At 37.7% G+C, this 20,342-nt stretch overlaps 1 protein-coding gene across 1 annotated transcript in view; it reads left to right on the plus strand.

Annotated features, from left to right (window-relative positions):
• The first annotated feature begins 541 nt into the window (after window positions 1–541).
• The window catches only part of eys (eyes shut homolog), a 313,033-nt gene continuing 293,232 nt past the window's right edge, over window positions 542–20,342 (plus strand). Inside the window, exons 1-3 of the mRNA XM_052089876.1 lie at window positions 542–1,301; window positions 7,281–7,397; window positions 18,233–18,435. Coding sequence (XP_051945836.1) covers window positions 542–1,301; window positions 7,281–7,397; window positions 18,233–18,435 — 1,080 coding nt within the window. The remainder of the gene's footprint in view (window positions 1,302–7,280; window positions 7,398–18,232; window positions 18,436–20,342) is intronic.

The raw sequence follows: 20,342 nt of genomic DNA on the forward strand, positions 1-20,342 counted from the left end.
ACCCTGTTGGACCACACTATCTGCCACATTGAAGAACTCTGGGTTAAGTGAATTATCACTTCTGCTTCTAATCAGCAAACATGGGATTCATTCATGATCCTTAGATGCCAGTTAGGGTTACACACTCATTTTCTGTCATGGTCTATGTACCACCTGAACTAGCCTTGGCCAACCCCTAGCCACCCCGTCTATAAAACTCTAGTTCCGACACTGATGTTTACACCATTTATTTATTTATTTTAAACCCTAGTAAATATATCACAATGACTTTGAACTCAAAAATTGAAAACATGTTCATCATAGAAGAGGTGTGTTCAAGTAATTGTGTGAATTGCATTTTTTATGTATTTATGAATAACTGAATTGCAATATCAATGACCAACATGCAGTATTTGTAAATCTTTTATGTATTTTCTTATAGACATCTACAAGCCTACTTTAGAACAGTCAAGACCACTTTAAAGTTCAAGAAAAGCTGCTGTCTACAGAAATACATTAAGTGGCTGAATAAAGAAACAGTCAAGTTTCAGGAAAAACAAACATGAGAAATCCAGAGCTGTATATATTTGCCTTCCTGCTCAGCTGTTTCACAGAAGGAACTGTCTATGGTCAGGTAGCCTGTCGCAGGTCCATGTCTCATGAATGGCACACTCAGGCAAGGAACATCAACGTTAGGTGGACCCTTATGCAGAACTCTTGCAGAAGCTTGACCCAGTGCTGGACCAGACAAATGGAAGCAGACAGACACTCATGGACAACTGAATACCACTTTCCTCAGCTGTGCCCACTGGACCTTCAACTCGGAGATGTGATGTTTGTATCCACTGACAGAACCCTGGAACAATATGGTGTCTATTTAATTAAAGTGTCCAAAGAAGAGTTTGACAACTGCTTGATTGTAGAGCCACAAAAGGAGCAGTTGGTGTTTGCCAACAGTATTAACGGTACTGTGCAGGTGGAACCGAAGTGGCTGATGTCCAAAATTAATTACTTTACAGTCGTGCACAGAGGCAGTAGTCAGTTGTGTAGGCTTGGCCTGCGCATTGCAGTTCTAGTAAAAGCTCAGCATTGCAAAAGCTCACCACTTCTTCGTCTGTGTTCTGGAAATGGTGAATGCAGAACTACATTTAAAGATGATGCATATAGCTGTCATTGCCACAAGCGCTTTTCAGGGCATTATTGCGAGAACTTTGATGGATGCTACGACCAGCCGTGCTTAAACGGAGGCACCTGCTTGAGCAAGAGAACTGCCTACACAGATCTCCCTCCTTACGAGTGTCTTTGTCATGCTCCATTCACAGGTGAGGAGCTTGTGTTTACTTTGCTAAAGTGAACATTTGTCTGATGTTTAGTACAGTAGTTCTCAACCTTTTTGACATCAAGGGCCCCATTGTCCAAGATAATATTCAAAGCCCCCCACCTCCCACCCCCATATAGTCGAAGATATTTTACTCTGGTACTTTTGCTTTAATAAGCATAAAGCTGCTTGTTTACAAATATTATTAACAAAAAACAGGAATGTCAATAGATTAACCTCCTGAGACCCCCGCTTGACTGCTGTGTGCATTTTCCATTTCCCTTTTTGATTTGTAACTAGTAGCACCCAATAAACAAGAATAATAATAATAAAAGTGTATTTACTAATGTTAATGAATAGAACAGTATTGTACAAGGACAACAAAATAAAATATAACGAAATGTATAATATAATGAAGCGAAATGACCTGCAGATGTGTTAATGTTGAAAGTTATTATAAACAATCCAACATGTTTGTTTGATTTTTTTTCAACTTTTGAGAGAATGATGTCCCATTTTCCACATATGTGGACTTAATGTTGATCAACGTGCTGACGTGTGAAAAATGAATGGATCTTTTAAAGCAGCATATCAAACAAAACTAGAAACAACTAAATATGTTTCAATAAAAAAAATTAAGAGGTTTCTTACTAGAGGCACTTTTGTTGGCGCTGTGCCAGTAGAAGCGCTTCTCGGAAATCAACGTCATGCTGTTTTCTTGTGATGCGGTGAGCCAGGAGTTTAACACTTAAATGACAGTGTTGAGTCTTGTGAAAAGTATTCAGTCAGATTAAATTCATTTAAATTATGTCTTGCTTATAGTGAAGCCAAAATACAAGTTCCACACATGGAAGATTCAAATAATTAAAACAATTATTTGTGTGATTCCAGTTCAAGAACTGTATGTCTGTAGTGAGAACCATTTAGTAAATGTAGTTGTAGCTATTTATAAATTATGTTAGGCTAAAAACATTATATTTCATTTCTGAACATGTAGCCAATTTCCAAAAAGGAAATAAAAAAATAAAACATCATACAAGTAATGCAACTCCTGCACTATATCTCTCATCTTCTGAAGTCACGTAGACCTATATGATAGCTTTGTGTGGAAGGTCTCAATTGCACTTGTTTTCATTTTTGAAAATGGTGCTTTAATGTGCATTATGCCAAGTTCTTGCCATTGACGATAAAAGCCATTCATCTTTGCATGCTTGTGGAAAGCTTAAAAAAACATGACCACAAATGAGATTTAAGGAAGATGGAAGAGAGGGGTAATTATTATTAAATAACTAATCTGGTGACTGATCGGTTCCTCACACTAAGCTATCAAATGGCTTCAGAATACTTTGAATAAAAAGCATAAGTCATATGGACTACTTTAATGATACTTTCAATGTCCTTTCTGGTGATTAGCAGTTTAAATCAACATCCACTTTTCTTTGTTTGTAAAACAATGTCTTTCACAGAAGATAAAATAATAAGAGATTGGAATGATATAAGGATGAATGAATGATGACAGGTTTTTTGTTTTTGGCTGATCTATTCCTTCAATGTTGAGCTGTCATTATAAATCCATGCTGCTTCTTCAATCATCACGAATGGGAGGAGGTTTAATGGGTGTCCACCCACCTAAAGAGAACAACTCAGTTTCTCCAAAGACACTTATATATTTATATATCTGTCATAATTGCAAATGCTCCAAATTTAGCACTGTGCAATTATTTCAAAACTGGATCCCCCATGGGCCATTTGTTTGAATAGCCATTTTAAGATTATTTGTCCGCTCTCCTCTCTCTCTCTGCCCAACTCTTTCGCTCCCTAATCATGATTATTATTCTCAAAGATTTTTTTGTGCACCTGAAAGCATTCTTAATTGCTTGATATTTTAGATTTAAATTTTATTTTCCCTGTCTATCTTGTCAATAAATTCATCATCCAAATGTTGTTTAAACATTAGTCTCTCTGTGAGCACCAAGGAGAGTAGAGTATTCAAAGTGTTTTTTTTTATGTCTGCTGAATTCATTATGCTTTTGTAAGAAGAACTGGAGGCCAGTGTTGGGGGTAACCATTATATGTAACGCAAGTTATGTAATCAGATTACTTTTTCCCTAGTAAAGTAACGCAATATTTGCATTTTTTAGACCATAATATCTGAGTTACTTTTTAAATAAGCTTTTGCTTTTGTACACCTCTCCTTTCCCCGTATTGCGATAAATTAGGAGTAAAAGTGTGCAAACATCGGGGAGGAGATGTAGTGCCTGATGGGCATTGTAGTTCTAGAAAGTATGAGCCATGCTCATCAGCGATGGGCAGAGCACAACAAGTCTTCTTTTTGTCCACCCTGGGACTTATGTTTTAAAAACTGCAAAATATTGCTGGTAAAATAATTTAAATCAGAACGCTTTAGAGGAATCTAGTTGTACTCATCATTTGCAGCGGTTTCTTTTTTTGTGCACTGGAGCTTATATGAGCAGCCGTCATAAACTTTGGCGATGTAATGACAATCACAGCAAGAGTTAAGAAATGTGTCCTCATAAGGCAACATTTTGACAAAAATTTAACATTCGGGTAAGTGAAACTTTAATTCTCACAAATTATTAATGTAGGATGTTGTATTTAGAAGTGTGTAAGCCACAAATTCGTTGTATAATATAACACATGCATAATGTGCCTTTCAAATGGACTCGGAAAAATCGTAATTACGTGTTACAAGCACATGAATGACCCAGCGAAGTTGGAAGTGGGAAACTCTTTTTCTAAATATAGCTAATTGTTTGTGCTCACTGTTTTGGTCATATTCATTTATGTATATCAGCAACAATTCTATGCATGGTGTACATTTTTAAACTTTGAAAATAGCTTATATTTGACCAAAATTCTATTCTGAGGTATATTTATAATGGTGTCAAAATAAAAGTTCCTCAATAAAAATGAATGAATTAACCTGGCGTCTCCATGTTTCCTGTTCTTTCCGACAACAAAAGCATGTGAACACAACATACTGATAATTACCACTTCAGAAGTGGGAAGTACGAAAATTCCGAAGCGCATGAAGGCAGCATAAGCCCGGAGAAGTCTTTGTGTGGCCACGGCATGATTATACAGTTGCATACAATGTTGAATGATCGCTGACAGTTTGTTCATCTGTATTGCTTTGTTTTAAAGCTGCCCATAACAACTTCTCTAAGATCAGTTTGCATCCAAACTGCTCTGTGTTATATAATTTAAAATTCAACATCCAGTTGAGTGAAACGTGATTGATTCATGTGTAAATACACGCTGCATAAAATCAGTAAATGCGTTTAGGCAGAGGGATTATAAGACTAACTTCCACTGGCAACAGCATGATATACAGGGTGAAATACTTGCTCAATTCACAGACTTATGCAGCCAAACTGCTCTGTGTTGGAGCTCACCGTAACTAAGAATGGGATGAGAAAAGCTGACTCTGGATCAGCGGCTGCAAGCAACATACTACATGGTTTGTGTACGCTGACAAAATGTCATAATTTGGTTTTATAATAAACAAGTGTGGCAGCGGGGGCGTGGTCAAGCGCCCGTCCGGGAGAGAGAAGCGGTAAGGGCGCTCACACCTGGGCCAAATTATGTCTAACACCTGTCTCTAATTGCAGTAGAGTGAGGAGAGCGGTTAAAATGCCAGCAGCCACAGAGGAGGAGAGAGTGACCGACAAGCAGACCCAGTGTTTTGCCATTTATATGTAGTGTCTAGTGTGGAAAGAAGATAATTAAAAGCTTACCGTATCCTGAAGACCTGTTTCCTGTTGTCCTTGCAGAGAGAGTTTTACAACAAGAAATGTAATTTATGAAACATAGCAGTAGGCTGTCCTCAGTACGCACAGTGGATTAACTCAAAACAAGCTTGCACTTGTTAAAACAATCATTTATTCATCAGACTTATTCCTTGAACATGTTAGGATGGCATTTCCCACTGAATTTTATCCTGCCTTCTGAAAAACATCAAGTTGTCTCTGGCATTGTTGATTGCCACTGCATATGATGATATATGATGCAGGTTCAGATGTTGAACTTTGTTGCATTTGGTAAGACAGTGGTTATTCTTCATTATTCATGTTGGCTGCCATGTCGATGGAAAAACGAATTATGCATATACCTGTTATTGAGTCTTTATTATAAATAATGACGTGAAGACCTTCTGATTGTATGTAGTTTTGACATGAGTGTTGTACAGTAGCTAGCATGACATGTAATGTCTCTTGTATGCAATGAATGGCTTATTTGTATGGAATGCATAACGCAGCAGAAGAGAGAGTGGGGGTGAGAAAAAACTAATGCAAAAATAACGCAAAAGTAGTGTAAAGCTTTACTTTTCATAAAAATTAACTTTTAATTAATTAAGTTACTTTTTAAGGAGTAACGCAATTTTCTAACTAGATACTTTTAAAAGTAACGTTACCCAACACTGGGTTACTCTTAGAGAACGCTGTGTACCATGTTATCACAAATAGGCCAGCGTGAAACGAGCCAGACCAAGTTGAGAACTAACAATTTATCACAGTTGGAAAACATGATATCAGGAGCAAATCACTCACAACCATTTTCAGCTCTGAGAAAAACAGTCTTTTCAACACTTAACTTTGCTTTGTTCGATATGTAAAACAGCTTTATTTTAGCTAAAAAATAAATAAATAAAATAGCAAATACTTGCATATACTTATCCAGATAGAAAAGTTGATTTGAATAATTATGTTTGAAAGTGTTTATTAGGTTTGGATCCATAGTTTGGTTCTGCTTTTTTTATGCTACCTTGTCTCAAATCACTGATAAATAATTACATGACTTTATATATTCTCTGTCTCTACATGTCTTCCATGTTTCTCTGTCTCTATATGTCTTCCATGTTTCTCTAAGTTATGAACAAAACACTGAAATAACAAGCACAGTACTAGCTCACATTAACATTCTTTCTTATCAGTAAATCCAACCCTCACATCTTCCTCTGCCATAACACTGTTTTTAATGGGCCTAATCATCATTCTTTGTTTATCAGTTTATTATTTTCCCTGAGGTCCATTAAAAATGTTATTCATTGTTTTTACACACACACACACACACACACACACACACACACACACACACACACACACACACACACACACACACATATGTTGGTCTACCTATCATTATGAGGACTTTCCATAGACATAATGACTTTTATACTGTACAAACTATAGATTCTATCCTCTAAACCTAACACAACCCCTAAACCTAACCCTAACAGAAAACCTTCTGCATTTTTACATTTTCAATAAAACATTGTTTAGTATGATTTTTAAGCGATTTGAATTATGGGGACACTAGAAATGTCCTCATAAATCACATTTCTAGCATAATACCCTTGTAATTACTAATTTGTAACTTACAAAATTGTCCTCGTAAATCACAAAAACACGCACACAAACACACACACACACACACACACACACACACACACACACACACACACACACACACACACACACACACACACACACACACACACACAAATAGTTTATATTATATTTTCCACCCTCTCTCTGACCCTTAACATTTTTTCTGCTGTTTGTTTGAATCTTCTGGCTGAAATGAGACACAATGCTTACTTACAGGTTGCTTGTTTGCTAACAGGCCCAATATAGTTGCAGTGACCCATCTTTTAATAGTAGCCTCTTTGCTTATGATATGACCACTGTTACATTTGGTGATCCATAAACTTTTTCCTCCACAAGTTCAAGCTGGACTGTATGATAGGAAATAAAGTTTATATCTTTCTGTGTCTTCAGATAATGACCAAATGGCAAAGATACCTTGGACATTATTGATTGGCCTGTGAATAAGCAGAGGAAGTTCTAAATTAAAATAATTGAAACATAATGCTTTCTTGACTTCAGTTAGGGTTTTTGATAATGTACTTTGTGAATCTATGAATCCAATAAAATAAAATATCTATATTTTCATACCATAGGTGTCAACTGCTCTGAAATCATTGGACACCAAAACTGCATCAAAGGATGCAAGGAAGGAGCTTGTTTACAAGTTTCATCAACATCCTACAGATGTGAATGTCTCACAGGATATACAGGCAAGTGTCATGCACAAATCAATGTTTTTATTCAAATCAAGTTTTAGGATTCTGACTCTTAAAAATCCATGGTGAATTATACACTTCATAAAAGAGAGATTTTTCTTCAGAATTCCACTAATGCATGTTTAATTTCTTTACTGTTTTGCTTCATTTGACTCATTATGTTTTTGATAATGAGTTGTGTGATTAATGATGGGTCATTTGGGGTGCCTTCACAATGGAAGCGCAATTCTGCAAAGTCACATCTGATGGAACCTTTTTCTACCTCTCCTCACATTAAGCTGTCCTTCTTAAGTATCTGAGAAAAAGCAGATTTGAAAAATGGAACAATTGAAGCCTTCATGTAAGAAAGTCTTCAGAAGATTGTTGATGCGTAAATGGCCAATTATTTAATAAAGGCTTTTGGCTATGGCTTCATTTGAGTGATTATGAACGAGTCCTTTTCTGTAGAAAATAGATAGAAACAAACAATTTATTCTCCTGTCCTTCCCAGTCTGTTTATGAGACACCATTGTGACAGGCTATCGGAAAGTAATGACTCTCATTTGCTTCTAAAAAAACATTGCTAAGCTAATGAGCATTTCACCCACAAATATGCGACAAAAATTTGGTGGTCCCTGGGGTGTTCCTGATAATACCGTCATGATGGAGTCTCTGTTGTGAAGTCCAGGTGGTTCTTGCTTGTTGATGAATTGTCTTTTTTGTAGCTGTGATTTGTTAGAGCAGATAGCAGCAGCCTCTGTCATGCTTACAGCTTTTAAGCTATTGAAGAAAAATTTGTTGTTTGTCTGACACAGATTTAGCAACATCCTGAACTATGATGAATTTCCAATGGAGATTCACAACTTACAGTAAACCAGTCTAGGAACACTTGCAATCTGAATCACGGAAATTACAGTACTATCACAGATCACATCTGGGAATATCAGAATACCATCAACTTCAATATTTACATGTTTATCTGTTCTCATCCTTACCATTCTCATCTCCTGATCTCACTCTCCATTCACAAAACGGTGCTTAACTACGCCCCTACCACCACAGCCTAAGACTAAGATTTTCCTAAGATTAACCTTGAACCTAAACCTAAACCTAACCATTAAGTCTAAACCCTTACCCAAACCCTAAACCTAACCATGGTTTTAACATGAAATTCACTGCTGTGTCTCTTAAAAAAATATTAGCAGTTGTCATGAGACTGACTATGTTGAACCCCCTATTATATAAGTTTTAAAACTGAGCCAGAATTGAACATTTTGGTCCTGTTGCGCAGCAATATCGCACTTCCTCTTAAATATTGTATTTTTGTTTTTAATGAATTTTTTTTTCCGCAAAAAAAAAAAATACAAAATTGTTTGAGAAAACGATAATCGTTAATCTCCCATAGAAGACCCCCTGCTCTTAGGGATTATTTTATACATAACTCTGTAGGTCTCCGTCCTATATGCGTCATTGTTTGTTTAAGCCCTCTCAAAATGGTTTTAGTGGCAGTGCTCTGATTGCTATAATCATTTAACTTTAGTGACAAGTACTCAGGCTCTTTGTTTGTGTTGGTGTGAAGGTCACTGTAGAACATTAACTCTTTCTGAAGTTTTCCAAAAATCTCATTCCATGGGCATTTGCAGAGATAAAAGGTTTTAACAGTTTGAGAACCAAATATTTACATCAGAATTGCTAAAAACACAGCCGCATACCAATGATTTAACTCAATCAAATGGCAGATAACCACCAGAAATGTTGCACCATGATGTATGTACATCAGCATAATCTCTCATTGCATATTGCATATTGTAGAAGCACCTTTCTGAGATTAACTGGTCTATAGTTCTGTTCCGTTTGGGCCCCTTGTGGGGACGGCTGCTCTCTGACTTTGCCCAAGCTGTCACCCCATTAATCATAGTGAAGTTAAAGGCTGGCCCGGTACTGGATGCCCTTACAGACCAGAGCCTACACACACATAATAATGAGCCCCACTCATGGGATACTTCAAATGAGATTTTCTTTTGATCCCCTTCTCCTGTGCACCTTATTCAGACTGCCAGAGGTGTTTGCATCAGCGTGTTACAGAATTAATAGGATATGCCCTATTGGATCCTCGATTAATTTTGCTATTCTCTTGCCCCATGGTGTTTGTGGAAATGCAAATACTGCAATTGTCTTGTTTTTTGGATGGTTTTAAAGAGCCGTGCAGTTTTCTGTTCTATGCTGATACATTTCCCATTGAAACCAGAATTTGATCAACTTTTTGGAAAACTCTAGCACATAGATGCTTCAAAGTTTATGGACATGCATCACGCTTAAATGCACAGTTATAATTGAACTGCAGCTGTTTTTTTGTGTAGTTGAGCTACGGTCTTCAAACTTCTGTCCAATTATACATGACACAATGCGTAAGTGAATATTTGAAAAAAATACATTAGCTGAGGAATTGATGTAGACATTTTTCTTCATGTGTTTTATTATCCTTCAGCTGCAAGAATCTGAATGTCATCTCCTCATCCATCCATCCATAAATGTATGCTTTGTCCTTCACCTTTATACCTCTGTCTTGTTGTGTTGAATTCAACTTTCACGTTAAATACATGTCACACATCACTGCTGTCTTTTGGAGCACACTATAATAATGAGTCATCGGAGTTGAGATCCATGTGCAGCATTATTAAGAATAATGAAAACAGGTAAACAGGCAAAGATTAATCACTAGCAGTGATTCAGTATCAGTATCCAAGGATAATCAAATGGGTGGTCACAAACAGGCAAGAGGTCAGGGTAGGCAGCAAACAATCAGAGTAGTAGTCCAGGTAAACAGTAGTAAACATAGGCAGGCAGCAGAGAATCAAACAGGGGATAATCAGGCAGGTATCAAACACAGGCAGGTAATAACAACAGGGAATTAACAGTCAGAAATGTATGCAGGACAAAACAAGACTTCGCATTGAGTCCTATATAGCTGACAGATGAGGAACAGGTGAGCATGTAATCAAAACCAGGTACTGTGTTATGGGAAATGTAGTTTATAGAGTGAAAGTCAATACACAGGTGAAGGAGTCCTCTGGTGGTGAGTGAAAGGAACAGCGGAGGCGGGATTTGTGACAGAGCATTTTAGGCATTATTGGCCCAGAGAAGGTCCCTCCAGTCAGATTGATTCTGATCACAGTAAATTCTGAGGAAGCAGGTCAACTCTTGATTCATGAGTTCTGTTTGGCCATTGGATTGTGGGGCGTAACCAGAGGTTAGACTGACATTAATGTTGAGTTGTTGGAAGAAAGCTGTCCATAGGCAAGAGGTGAACTGCGGTCTCCGGTCTGAGACAATGTCCTCGGGTAGACCATAGAACCGGAATACATTTTTGCATAAATACTTTGCAGTTTCACAGGCAGAAAGTAACTTGGGTAGCGGGATTAATTGACAAGACTTGGAGAAACGATCCACTTCTGTGAGAATGGTAGTGAGACCCTGAGAGAGAGGAAGATCTGTAACAAAGTCTATGACAATATGATACTAAGGCCTTTGAGGTATGGGTAAATGCTGCAGTAATCCAGCTGTGAGTTGCTTTGATGACTTGTTGATATTGCATATGGGACAGTTTTGAACCTCCCGTATGGTGTCTGCCTGTAATGTGGACAACCAGAACCGGTTGCATACTAGCTGGAGAGTGGCGGTGATACCTGGATGACCAGAGCTGAGCGAAGAGTGAACTCTCTGAATAACCCTCTCACGAATCTGAAGTGGACATAGGTTTTGTCCGGCGGACAGTCGGCAGCCGGTGGATTGTTGGTGTGAGCATTGGTGATCTCTGTCATGATGCCCCACTGGACCGGAGCGACAATCAGTATGTGTGAGGAGATGGGTTCTTCAGTAGGGGTTTGCAGTGAGTATTCAAACTGGCATGAGAGAGCATCAGCCTTGACGTTCTTAGAGCCTGGAAGATATGTGAAAGTGTAGTGGAAGCATGTAAAGAACAACAGCCATCGAGCCTGTCTTGGATTAAGTCTCTTGGCTGTACGTAAGTACTCTTGGTTCCGATGATCCATTAGAACTAGTAAAGAATGTTTAGCCCCTCCAACCAATGACACCACTCTTCAAAGGCTGCCTTCATGGCAAGTAGCTCTCGGTTCCCGACAACATAGTTCTGTTCAGCGGAGCAAAGTTTGCGTGAATAAAAGGCACAGGGCAATAGTTTAGGAGGTAATTCCAATTCCAGTGTTAGATGCATCGACCTTAACAATGAATGGACGATCAGGATCTGGATGGTGAAGACTGGGAGCATTGGTGAAACAGGTTTTGAAATTGGACTGGAGAGCAACTGGAGACCACATGAGTTGTGAACTATTCCTCTTTGTCATGGAAGTCAAAGGCGCGGCCACAGTACTGAAGCCCCTTACTTAAGCCCCTGTAGAAATTGGCAAAACCTAGGAAATGCTGCAATTCTTTTAATGTGGTGGGTTGTGGCCAATCCAGAACTGCTCTCACCTTGTTCTCATCCATAGCTAAACCCTCTGGGCTGATGATATATTCAAGAAATGAAACGATTTGGTGGAACTCACATTTTTCAGCCTTGGCGTAGAGTTTGTGGGCGATGAGGCTCAGACCTGTGTGACATGTTCTTCGTAAGAGTTGGATTAGATGAATATATCGTCGATGTATACAATTACCCCCTGATTCAGAAGATCTCGGAAGATATCATTTATGAAGGCCTGGAAGACAGAAGAACTTTTGGCTAATCCGAAATGCATCACCCGGTATTCATAGTGGCCAGTGCTGGTTGAGAAAGCTGTTTTCCACTTGTTCCCCTGCAAATGAGATTGTAAGCGCTGCGAAAATTGAGTTTAGTGAAGAACTTGGCTGTGGGAAGTTGTTCAAGGGCAGCTGGAACCAATGGCAGGAGATAACGAAAATTAACAGTGATATCATTAAGACTGCGATAATAAATGCATGGGCGAAGCCCTCCTTCTTTCTTACCCACGAAGAAGAAACCAGCTGAAGTAGGGGAAGTTGAGGATCGGATAAATCCCTTGGCTAGTTCTTCCTCAATGTAAGACTTCATGGCCTCAGACTCGGGTTTTGACAAGGGGAAGATTCTTCCTCATGTGGGTGAGGAACAGGTTAAAGTCCAGCAATTCCCAGAGTCCAGCATGGCTGTGGTGAAAACAGATCTCCCCGCAAAAGTTAATGTCACTGGTAATTCCACACATGATTTAGAGGGATTTAACCAACTACAGGCACTCAGTGTAGTTGAGCGGTTATGGTCGAACTGGGCAGGTAAACTCGTTGATGTCCGACTTGACCACAGTACAAACACAGATGCTGCTGAATTCGATGATCTCTCTTAGATGAAGTAAGATGGGTGTGTCTAATGTACATGGTTTCAGAGTCACTTAGATAGAGTGCGGTAGTTGTAGGAGCTGTAGGAGTCTTGGGTTTACATGCTTGGAGGATGTTATTGATGCGTATAGTCAATTCAATTAACTGATCCAAGGTTTTATCCTCGTCACAACATGCTAGTTTGGATTGAAGTTCTAAGTTCAGTCCCCTCCGAAACAGTAGCTTCAAAGTGTCATCCACCCAGGTAGTATTGGAAGCGAGAGTTTTGAATCTGAGAACGAATTCAGAGACAGAAGCATTACCCTGATGCAGAGATAGCAGCGGATCTCTGGCACTTCCACTGGATGCTCAAATTCTGCACGAAATCGTTGAAGGAAACAACTGATGGAAGGAAATGTTGTTTGATTCCCATTCCAGACTACTGTATTCCAATCCAAAACTTTCCCGGTGACCAATGAACAAACGAAGGAAATGGGACTCTCGTCAATGGGGTAAAGTGCGGGTTGCTGGTTAATAAACATGAACATTGAAGCAAGAATCCCTTATATTTGGTTGATGACCCATTTAATTTTTTAAAGGGAAGGCAAGGTATGGATTAGCGATGGTTATGCCAGATGGAATCGGGTGAGTTACTGGACTGAGTGAGGAAGTTGACTGGCTAAGTGTTGACAAACGGAGGTTTTGCATTGTTTTAACATGTTTCTCCATAAGCAACGTCAGTCGATTAAGCTGTTGGCGGTGTGGCCAGCATATTGGCTTGCGCTGAGACTTTGGTGGTTAGTTGAAGAAAAGCCACTGGATCGGTTTTTGCCGATGTCTTCTGCAATGATAAGTCATCGGAGTTGAGATCCATGTGCAGCTTTATTAATAATAATGAAAAAGGGAAAGAGGCAAAGGTCAATCACCAGCAGTAGCAGTATCCAAGGATAATCAAAGGGGTGGTCACAAACAGGCAAGAGGTCAGGGCAGGAAGCAAACAATCAGAGTAGTAGTCCAGGTAAACAGTAGTAAATGTATTCAGGCAGCAGAGAATCAAACAGGGGGAAATCAGGCAGGTATCAAACACAGGCAGGTAATAACAACAGGGAGTAATACTCAGAAATGTATGCAAGACAAAACAAGTCTTTGCAATGATAGTGAGAGTCTTATGTAGATGAGTAGATGAGGAACACGTGAGCATGTAATCAGAACCAGGTACGGGGTAATGGGAAATAGAGTAAAAGTCAATGATGGAGTCCTCTGGTGGTGAGTGGAAGGAACAGTGGAGGCCGGATTTGTGACACACACAATGCTGAAGCCATGGTCTGATTAACCTCTATACTTGCTGGATGACGACGATCTACAATTGCATTATATAGGTCTGTTAGTCAGACTTTGCAAAAATTGGCACAATTTCAGTCGTTTATATGACATTTTAACCCTTTAATGCCATTTGAAAGATCCAGTTTCACTCTCTGTAAGCTGAAAAGCAAAAAAAAACATTGTTTGTAAGTTTCACATGTTTATTGCACCATCTAGTGTTTTTTTGTGAAAAAAAACGTTATTTCAAGGTTTATTTTGATCTGTTTTAAATGGAAAAGTGACTCTTACAGTATGTTGAGATAAATGTAATAGCAATGATTATATTATTACTGATATTTTAAAATGAGCATTTGCTGAATATAAGCAACTTGTGCTTGGTTAAAATTTTGTATATTATTTTATTGCAAGAGCCAGTTGACATTGCATCAAATATGATACAACAGGCTTTTGAGGTATATCTCTCAATAACTCTTACATTACATTCATGCTTACTATAATATTTTAATAAATAAATAAAAACAAAATCACAAAGCTTTGAAAATTCTGACATATTCTTGATATATTTAAAGTGCAAACAAATTTTTCTTTGCATTTTCATATATGCAGCCTGCTCTCTCATTATAAAGCAATGATGATGTCATATTACCATCAAGTTCCTGAGATCAAGTGAAAAAAAAAAGATTTACTATCTTCCTTTTTTTATGTCAATGTAGTGTTGGGTGCATAAAATTAACTTGATAAAAATTGTTTATTGAAAAATAATATATATATTATTCATATTGTATTTGATTGCTGAATTTACCATATTTATAGACCAAGTAGAGGAAGTTGTCATGGCTAAACTCTCAAACATTTGGTATCTCTGAAAAGTCCAGGGAGTCTTCTGCTAATACCCTAAGATTTACCTCTGTAGCATGTATGGGCTATGAAAAGCTTAAATGACAAATTCCTTACACAAAAATGAATAGCTGGGCCTCAGGAGGACAATGACCTTTAAAGCCTAATGTATCAAATATGATACATAAGAAATGGAGTGAATATTTGCACCCCTGTGTAAATAGCATCTGCCACACAAGGCCGCTATTTGCACTCCAATTGTGTGATGGAACCACAGAAATATACAACACACTAACCAATATATGTTTCTGCATTGGTGTGCGGTGTTAATTTGTACTGTTTTCCCAGTACGAAAGTGTTTCACTTTAAAGAACTTGATGTTGCAACAGTGATAGACTCAGCTTGAGTGACAGTCTGTGACAGCACATGCAGCTGTGTAAACTTCTGCTGTCGTAAAAGTCCCTGTGGCAGCTGGGGCATGGTCGAGCATCCACCCGGAGAATGTGAGAAAGCAGTAAGGGTCCATATACCTGAGCCAGATTATGATTAACACCTGTTTCTAGTTGCTGTGAGCTTGGGGAGAGTGGTATGAAAGGTCCACAACACCGACAAGAAGGCGAGAGAGAGACAGAGAGTAGTTGATGTGTGAATGTGAAGCTAAAGAGTTAATGTGCAGCTAATGAGTTATTTTGAAGCTGAATTATTGTGAAGCTGTAAGCTCAGAAGAGTTGACAATTAAAAAGCCTTACCTGAGACTGAAGAAACCCAGTTCCCTGTGTCCTCCTTCCCTCAATTGGTGAAGTTTTGTTACAGTCCCATTCAATAATCTTTAAATAAATTACACATTAACTCAAAGTATACCCAATAATGTAACGACAATAACAACACCCATTGTAAAGAAGTCAAAGTTAAAAAAGTACTCATATGATTTCTTTCCAAAAAATTGGAAAAAAAAATACAGAGTAAATGTAGCGTGTTACTACCCACCTCTGACCTTCATCAAAGATTGATGAAGAACTGATGAATCTTGTACCTATGTGATGCAATGTTATTTCAAAGACCCCCTGCAAAATCTGTGGCCAAGCTAGTTCTTATGGAAAAAGAAAAGAAAAAGGAAATGTTGAGTTTCAAGCTTTATGACGTCAAGAACTTTTCATATTCAATTTCCCGCTGTGGATCCCCGAGAATAACTGCAGAAAGACGTACGCTTAGACTAATGCCCAATGGAGTGTTCTCAAAGGCAGCTGGGTGCCTCTGGGACTGATGGCCTTTGTATCATTCTATGAGCTTAACACACAGGAATGTGCTTTAAAAAACTGAATGACAAAAGGAAAGGAAAACACAGTAACAAGGAAGATAAATGAGTTAGCTCCCACTGAATAACATGGGCAAAAAAGACAACGCAAACAGACCACCATTAGGGAATAAAATCAAATCATGTTCACCTTGAACCTACAGTGCTGCATAGTCAAGTCTAAATATAACCTGCAATGAGCAAAATATGTGATGTTCAAATACACTGACACACTACATGAACATAAGGATGTAGAAACCCATTGTAATTAACAGGTTTGGCTATTTCAAATACACAAATAACTAGCTGCATATGCAATTTGGGTGTATAAATTCATGCATAAAGCCATGCAATCTCCTTAGACAATCTCCTTAGAACGGTGCACAGCTTCTTGTACCTTTTCTGGCATGGAATAACTTATATTCCAACATCTAGTGAAAAGCCTTCCCAGAATAGCAGAAGCTGTTATAACGGCAAATGTTTGACAAATTCCCTATTAATGCCCATGGTTTTAAATGAAATGTTCAACAAGTGCATAGGGGTGTGGTGTTCAAGTGTCCACATACTTTTGGCCATAAAGTGTGCATTACAGAAGCCCGTCACCTAGATGTTCAGGTTCCAAAAATCAGGTGAGATGCAGTGATATCAAATTGTAGATGGGGACTTCATTTGTACTCTTCAACCTCAACACCAGTGGTGCAATCAGAAAAGTGGGAGTGTGAATGTGCTATAAGCTTCATGCTCAATATTTTTATCAAACGAAGGCCAAGGGAAGAAACTCAGAGATTCTTATTGTTGATATGCTGGAGCAATTGTTTGCAGTTAAAACAGTTGTTCTAACTGAGCAGCAAGGAGCTTACAATTATTAAGAAGAATTTATTTTCTTAGAAATGTCATAAATATATTTGAATGAAATGTTAATATTTAAAAATATTGATTAATGAATGATAATATAAATTATTTACATGTTGTGAAAAATAAACATTTTCAATGGCAATTATGCTAATATTTTACAGTTTGTGCAGACACGTATACACACACACACACACACACACACATTATTTTTGTGTAATTTTTATCCTCTACAATGCCCAAAAGTTCCACCACAAGTGACTTGTTCCTGTGCAAATAAGTAACAATGTTGCATTAAATTGCAGAAATTGTCTAGCCAAATTATTTTACCAACCAGGGTGTGTTGCTGCACATAACTGTTGTTTAAAACATAAATTACAGTAACAACTTCTAAAGAAACATTATTTGTTTTTTGTGTCTCATAATGAAGCTCTTGAAGGGATAGCGCACCCAAAAATGAAAGTCATCTCATCATTTGCTCACCCTCATGTCATCTCAGATGTGTATGACTTTCTTTCTTCAGCAGAACACAAGGATTTTAAGTAGAATATCTAAACTCTGTAGGTCCATACAATGCAAGTGAATGGCGAAGCTCCAAAAATCAAATAAAGGAAACATATGAGTAATCCATAAGACTCCAGTGGTTAAATCCATGTCTGCAGGAGCGGTATAGTAGGTGTGGGTGAGAAACAGAGTTATTATTTCTCACCCAATAGAAGACTTTTTTACCCTTTAAATCTCCACTTTCACTTTTACATCTGAAAGTCACATGTGGTGCCTGTTTAGTTTCACTTACACATCTGAAATTGGAGATTTTGGGTAAAAATATTGTTAGTTTTCTCACCTACACATATTATATTGCTTCTGAAGACATGGATTTTAACACTGGAGTATCTGGGATGACTTGAGGGTGAGCAAAGGATGAGAGAATTGTATTTTTATTTTTAATGACAATGATTAAGAACATCATTAAAACAAGAGCATATAAACCTGTAATTTATGACCTTCAAAGCATGACTGAATGAATTGTATTATAAAATCCCATTACAGTTCCACACTATAGTATCAACCATTTAAAATCACAGGCACGTACTCTCAATTGACTAATGCTTTACAATATATTTTCTAAATCAAAAACACTTTGGCAAAAGGATGTATTTTCACTCATTTCATTTATGATCTCTTAATATTCATTCATTCTCAATAAATTCCTCTATTGCAGGCACTTACTGTGAGCATAAGTGGCTCCTCTGCGATTCAAACCCGTGTTGGAATGACGGTCACTGTGAGGAGACAGCTAATGGTTATGTGTGCACATGCCCAGGGGGCTTCACAGGCCTCAAGTGTGAGACCACCACTGAGGTTGACAGCTACTGCAAATCTAACGGATGTCAACTGGATGAAGCCTGTGCTATGGAAAAACCTGTGAGGATTTTTTTTTTCCCCCACCTAATGTCAGATTTTGCCCAGGAGGATGTGATTAATTTGAAATGCCACATGCAAATTTGTGTGACACTCCTGAAGCGGATCAGCCTGTGTCATGTTGAAGGTTACAATAACAATTAACAATTGTTTTGATAGCAGAATGGGTATGGCATATGTAACAGTTTTTAGATTGGAATTGGGCAAGCTGTTGCATATTCAAATGCTGTAGGAAAAGTGAGAATAATGGGAAGACTGACTATGTTTACATAGGGAGCTTTTGCACTTTATTGAGCTCATGTTTTTAAAGACATTGTACCAGTTTAAAATAACTTTTAAAAATGTGTCAAGACACCTGCATTGTGTTTCATTTGTAGTGCTCCATACTGTACCATCAATTGGCTGTAGTATTTCCAATATGTGCAGAGATGGAATTAGAGGAAAGTGGGCCAATGGAAGACTAATGTCTTGTTTGACCTCCATTTACTCTATAGTGAAATTCAGCCATCTTGACCGCAGCAGATTCTGACCACATGCCTTGCTTAAATGAGAGAATGGACAGGAAAGATAGACTACAATCTCTCTCACACATACAAGCTATACTCAGACACATTCAATTGATTTGTTTGACATTGATTTGGTCTGTCTGAGACATCCTCCTAAGAGAGCTCATCTGTATGAAAATGAAATAATTCTTTACACCATTTTAGAGCTGCACCAATGCTTATATCAGTGGGAGTCTCCGTATTTCTTTCATCTGGGATTGTTCTCCTATTACTCATCTTTGAACAACTGAGTCAGAAATTGTATTGATGTCAGAATCGGTTAGTGGAAGTATGAATGCAGAAGTGGTAAATGATTTGCCTCTTTTTTTTTTTTCTTTCCCAACTCTCAACATCTGAATTTTATTTCCCTGGTTTGTTCAGCAACAAAACTTCTCACCCTTCAAGTCACTTATTCTGTTTGTCCTGTAGACAGCTGTCTATGGTTAACCTTTAGGGTGCTGGTGCCAGAGCCAGTGTTAAATCTGTCCCTGTTTCCACACATTTTCACTACAGAAAAAGCAAAATTATACAGTTAATATTATTCTTAATTTATAAAAAAAAAAAAAGAAAAAGATTTTAGCACTCAATACATCAACAATACTTCTGAACTGTATAATTTCTTAATTTCTGTTTTATTTACAACTTATTTACTTAATAACATTAACAAATACAAATAATACGAAAATATAATAGATTAATTACGCATAATATTTAATAACTATTAATTATCTTATTTACTTATTACATAGAATAATTGGATCTGAATATGAGTTTATAAACTGTTTATTCGATGTATTAATTTGCTTGTTTATTTTATGGTGTGCGTGTGTGCACATGTGCGCATGCACGTGTGTGTGTGTTTTTCTAGGGGAGACTCATACTTTATCCTGCCTAGGGCATTATTAGTCAGAAATTACTGTGCAACATACATTCACTTGACAGAAACGCTGTTCCTATTTTAGTCGCACTATCCATCCACTTTATTGTCTCCATACTTTTTACAATTATTATATTTGATTTGATGCTTTGATGTTTAGTCCTGATATATTTAAATAATTTCAGATTTGTATGTCAAAGTCAGCTCGAGATGGCATAAAAGCTAATTATATTAATTGAATTACTTTGAAAGTTAAAATACATTCTCAAAATTAGGAATAAAATTGTAAATAAAGTTAGAAATGCACACACGTCTTTCTTTGTTGGTGTAACGCTTGAGCAATGAGGCAGACGAGGAGATGCGGATCCAAATGCAGTTTTGACTTTATTAAATAAACAAACAGGTAAACACAAAGGAACAACCCTCAATGGGGAAATAAAACATAAAACTGAAAACTAGACACGATGAAAACAAACAGAGAACTCGGG

The sequence above is a fragment of the Xyrauchen texanus genome, chromosome 24 (assembly GCF_025860055.1).
Source record: "Xyrauchen texanus isolate HMW12.3.18 chromosome 24, RBS_HiC_50CHRs, whole genome shotgun sequence".
Lineage (NCBI taxonomy): Eukaryota > Metazoa > Chordata > Actinopteri > Cypriniformes > Catostomidae > Xyrauchen > Xyrauchen texanus.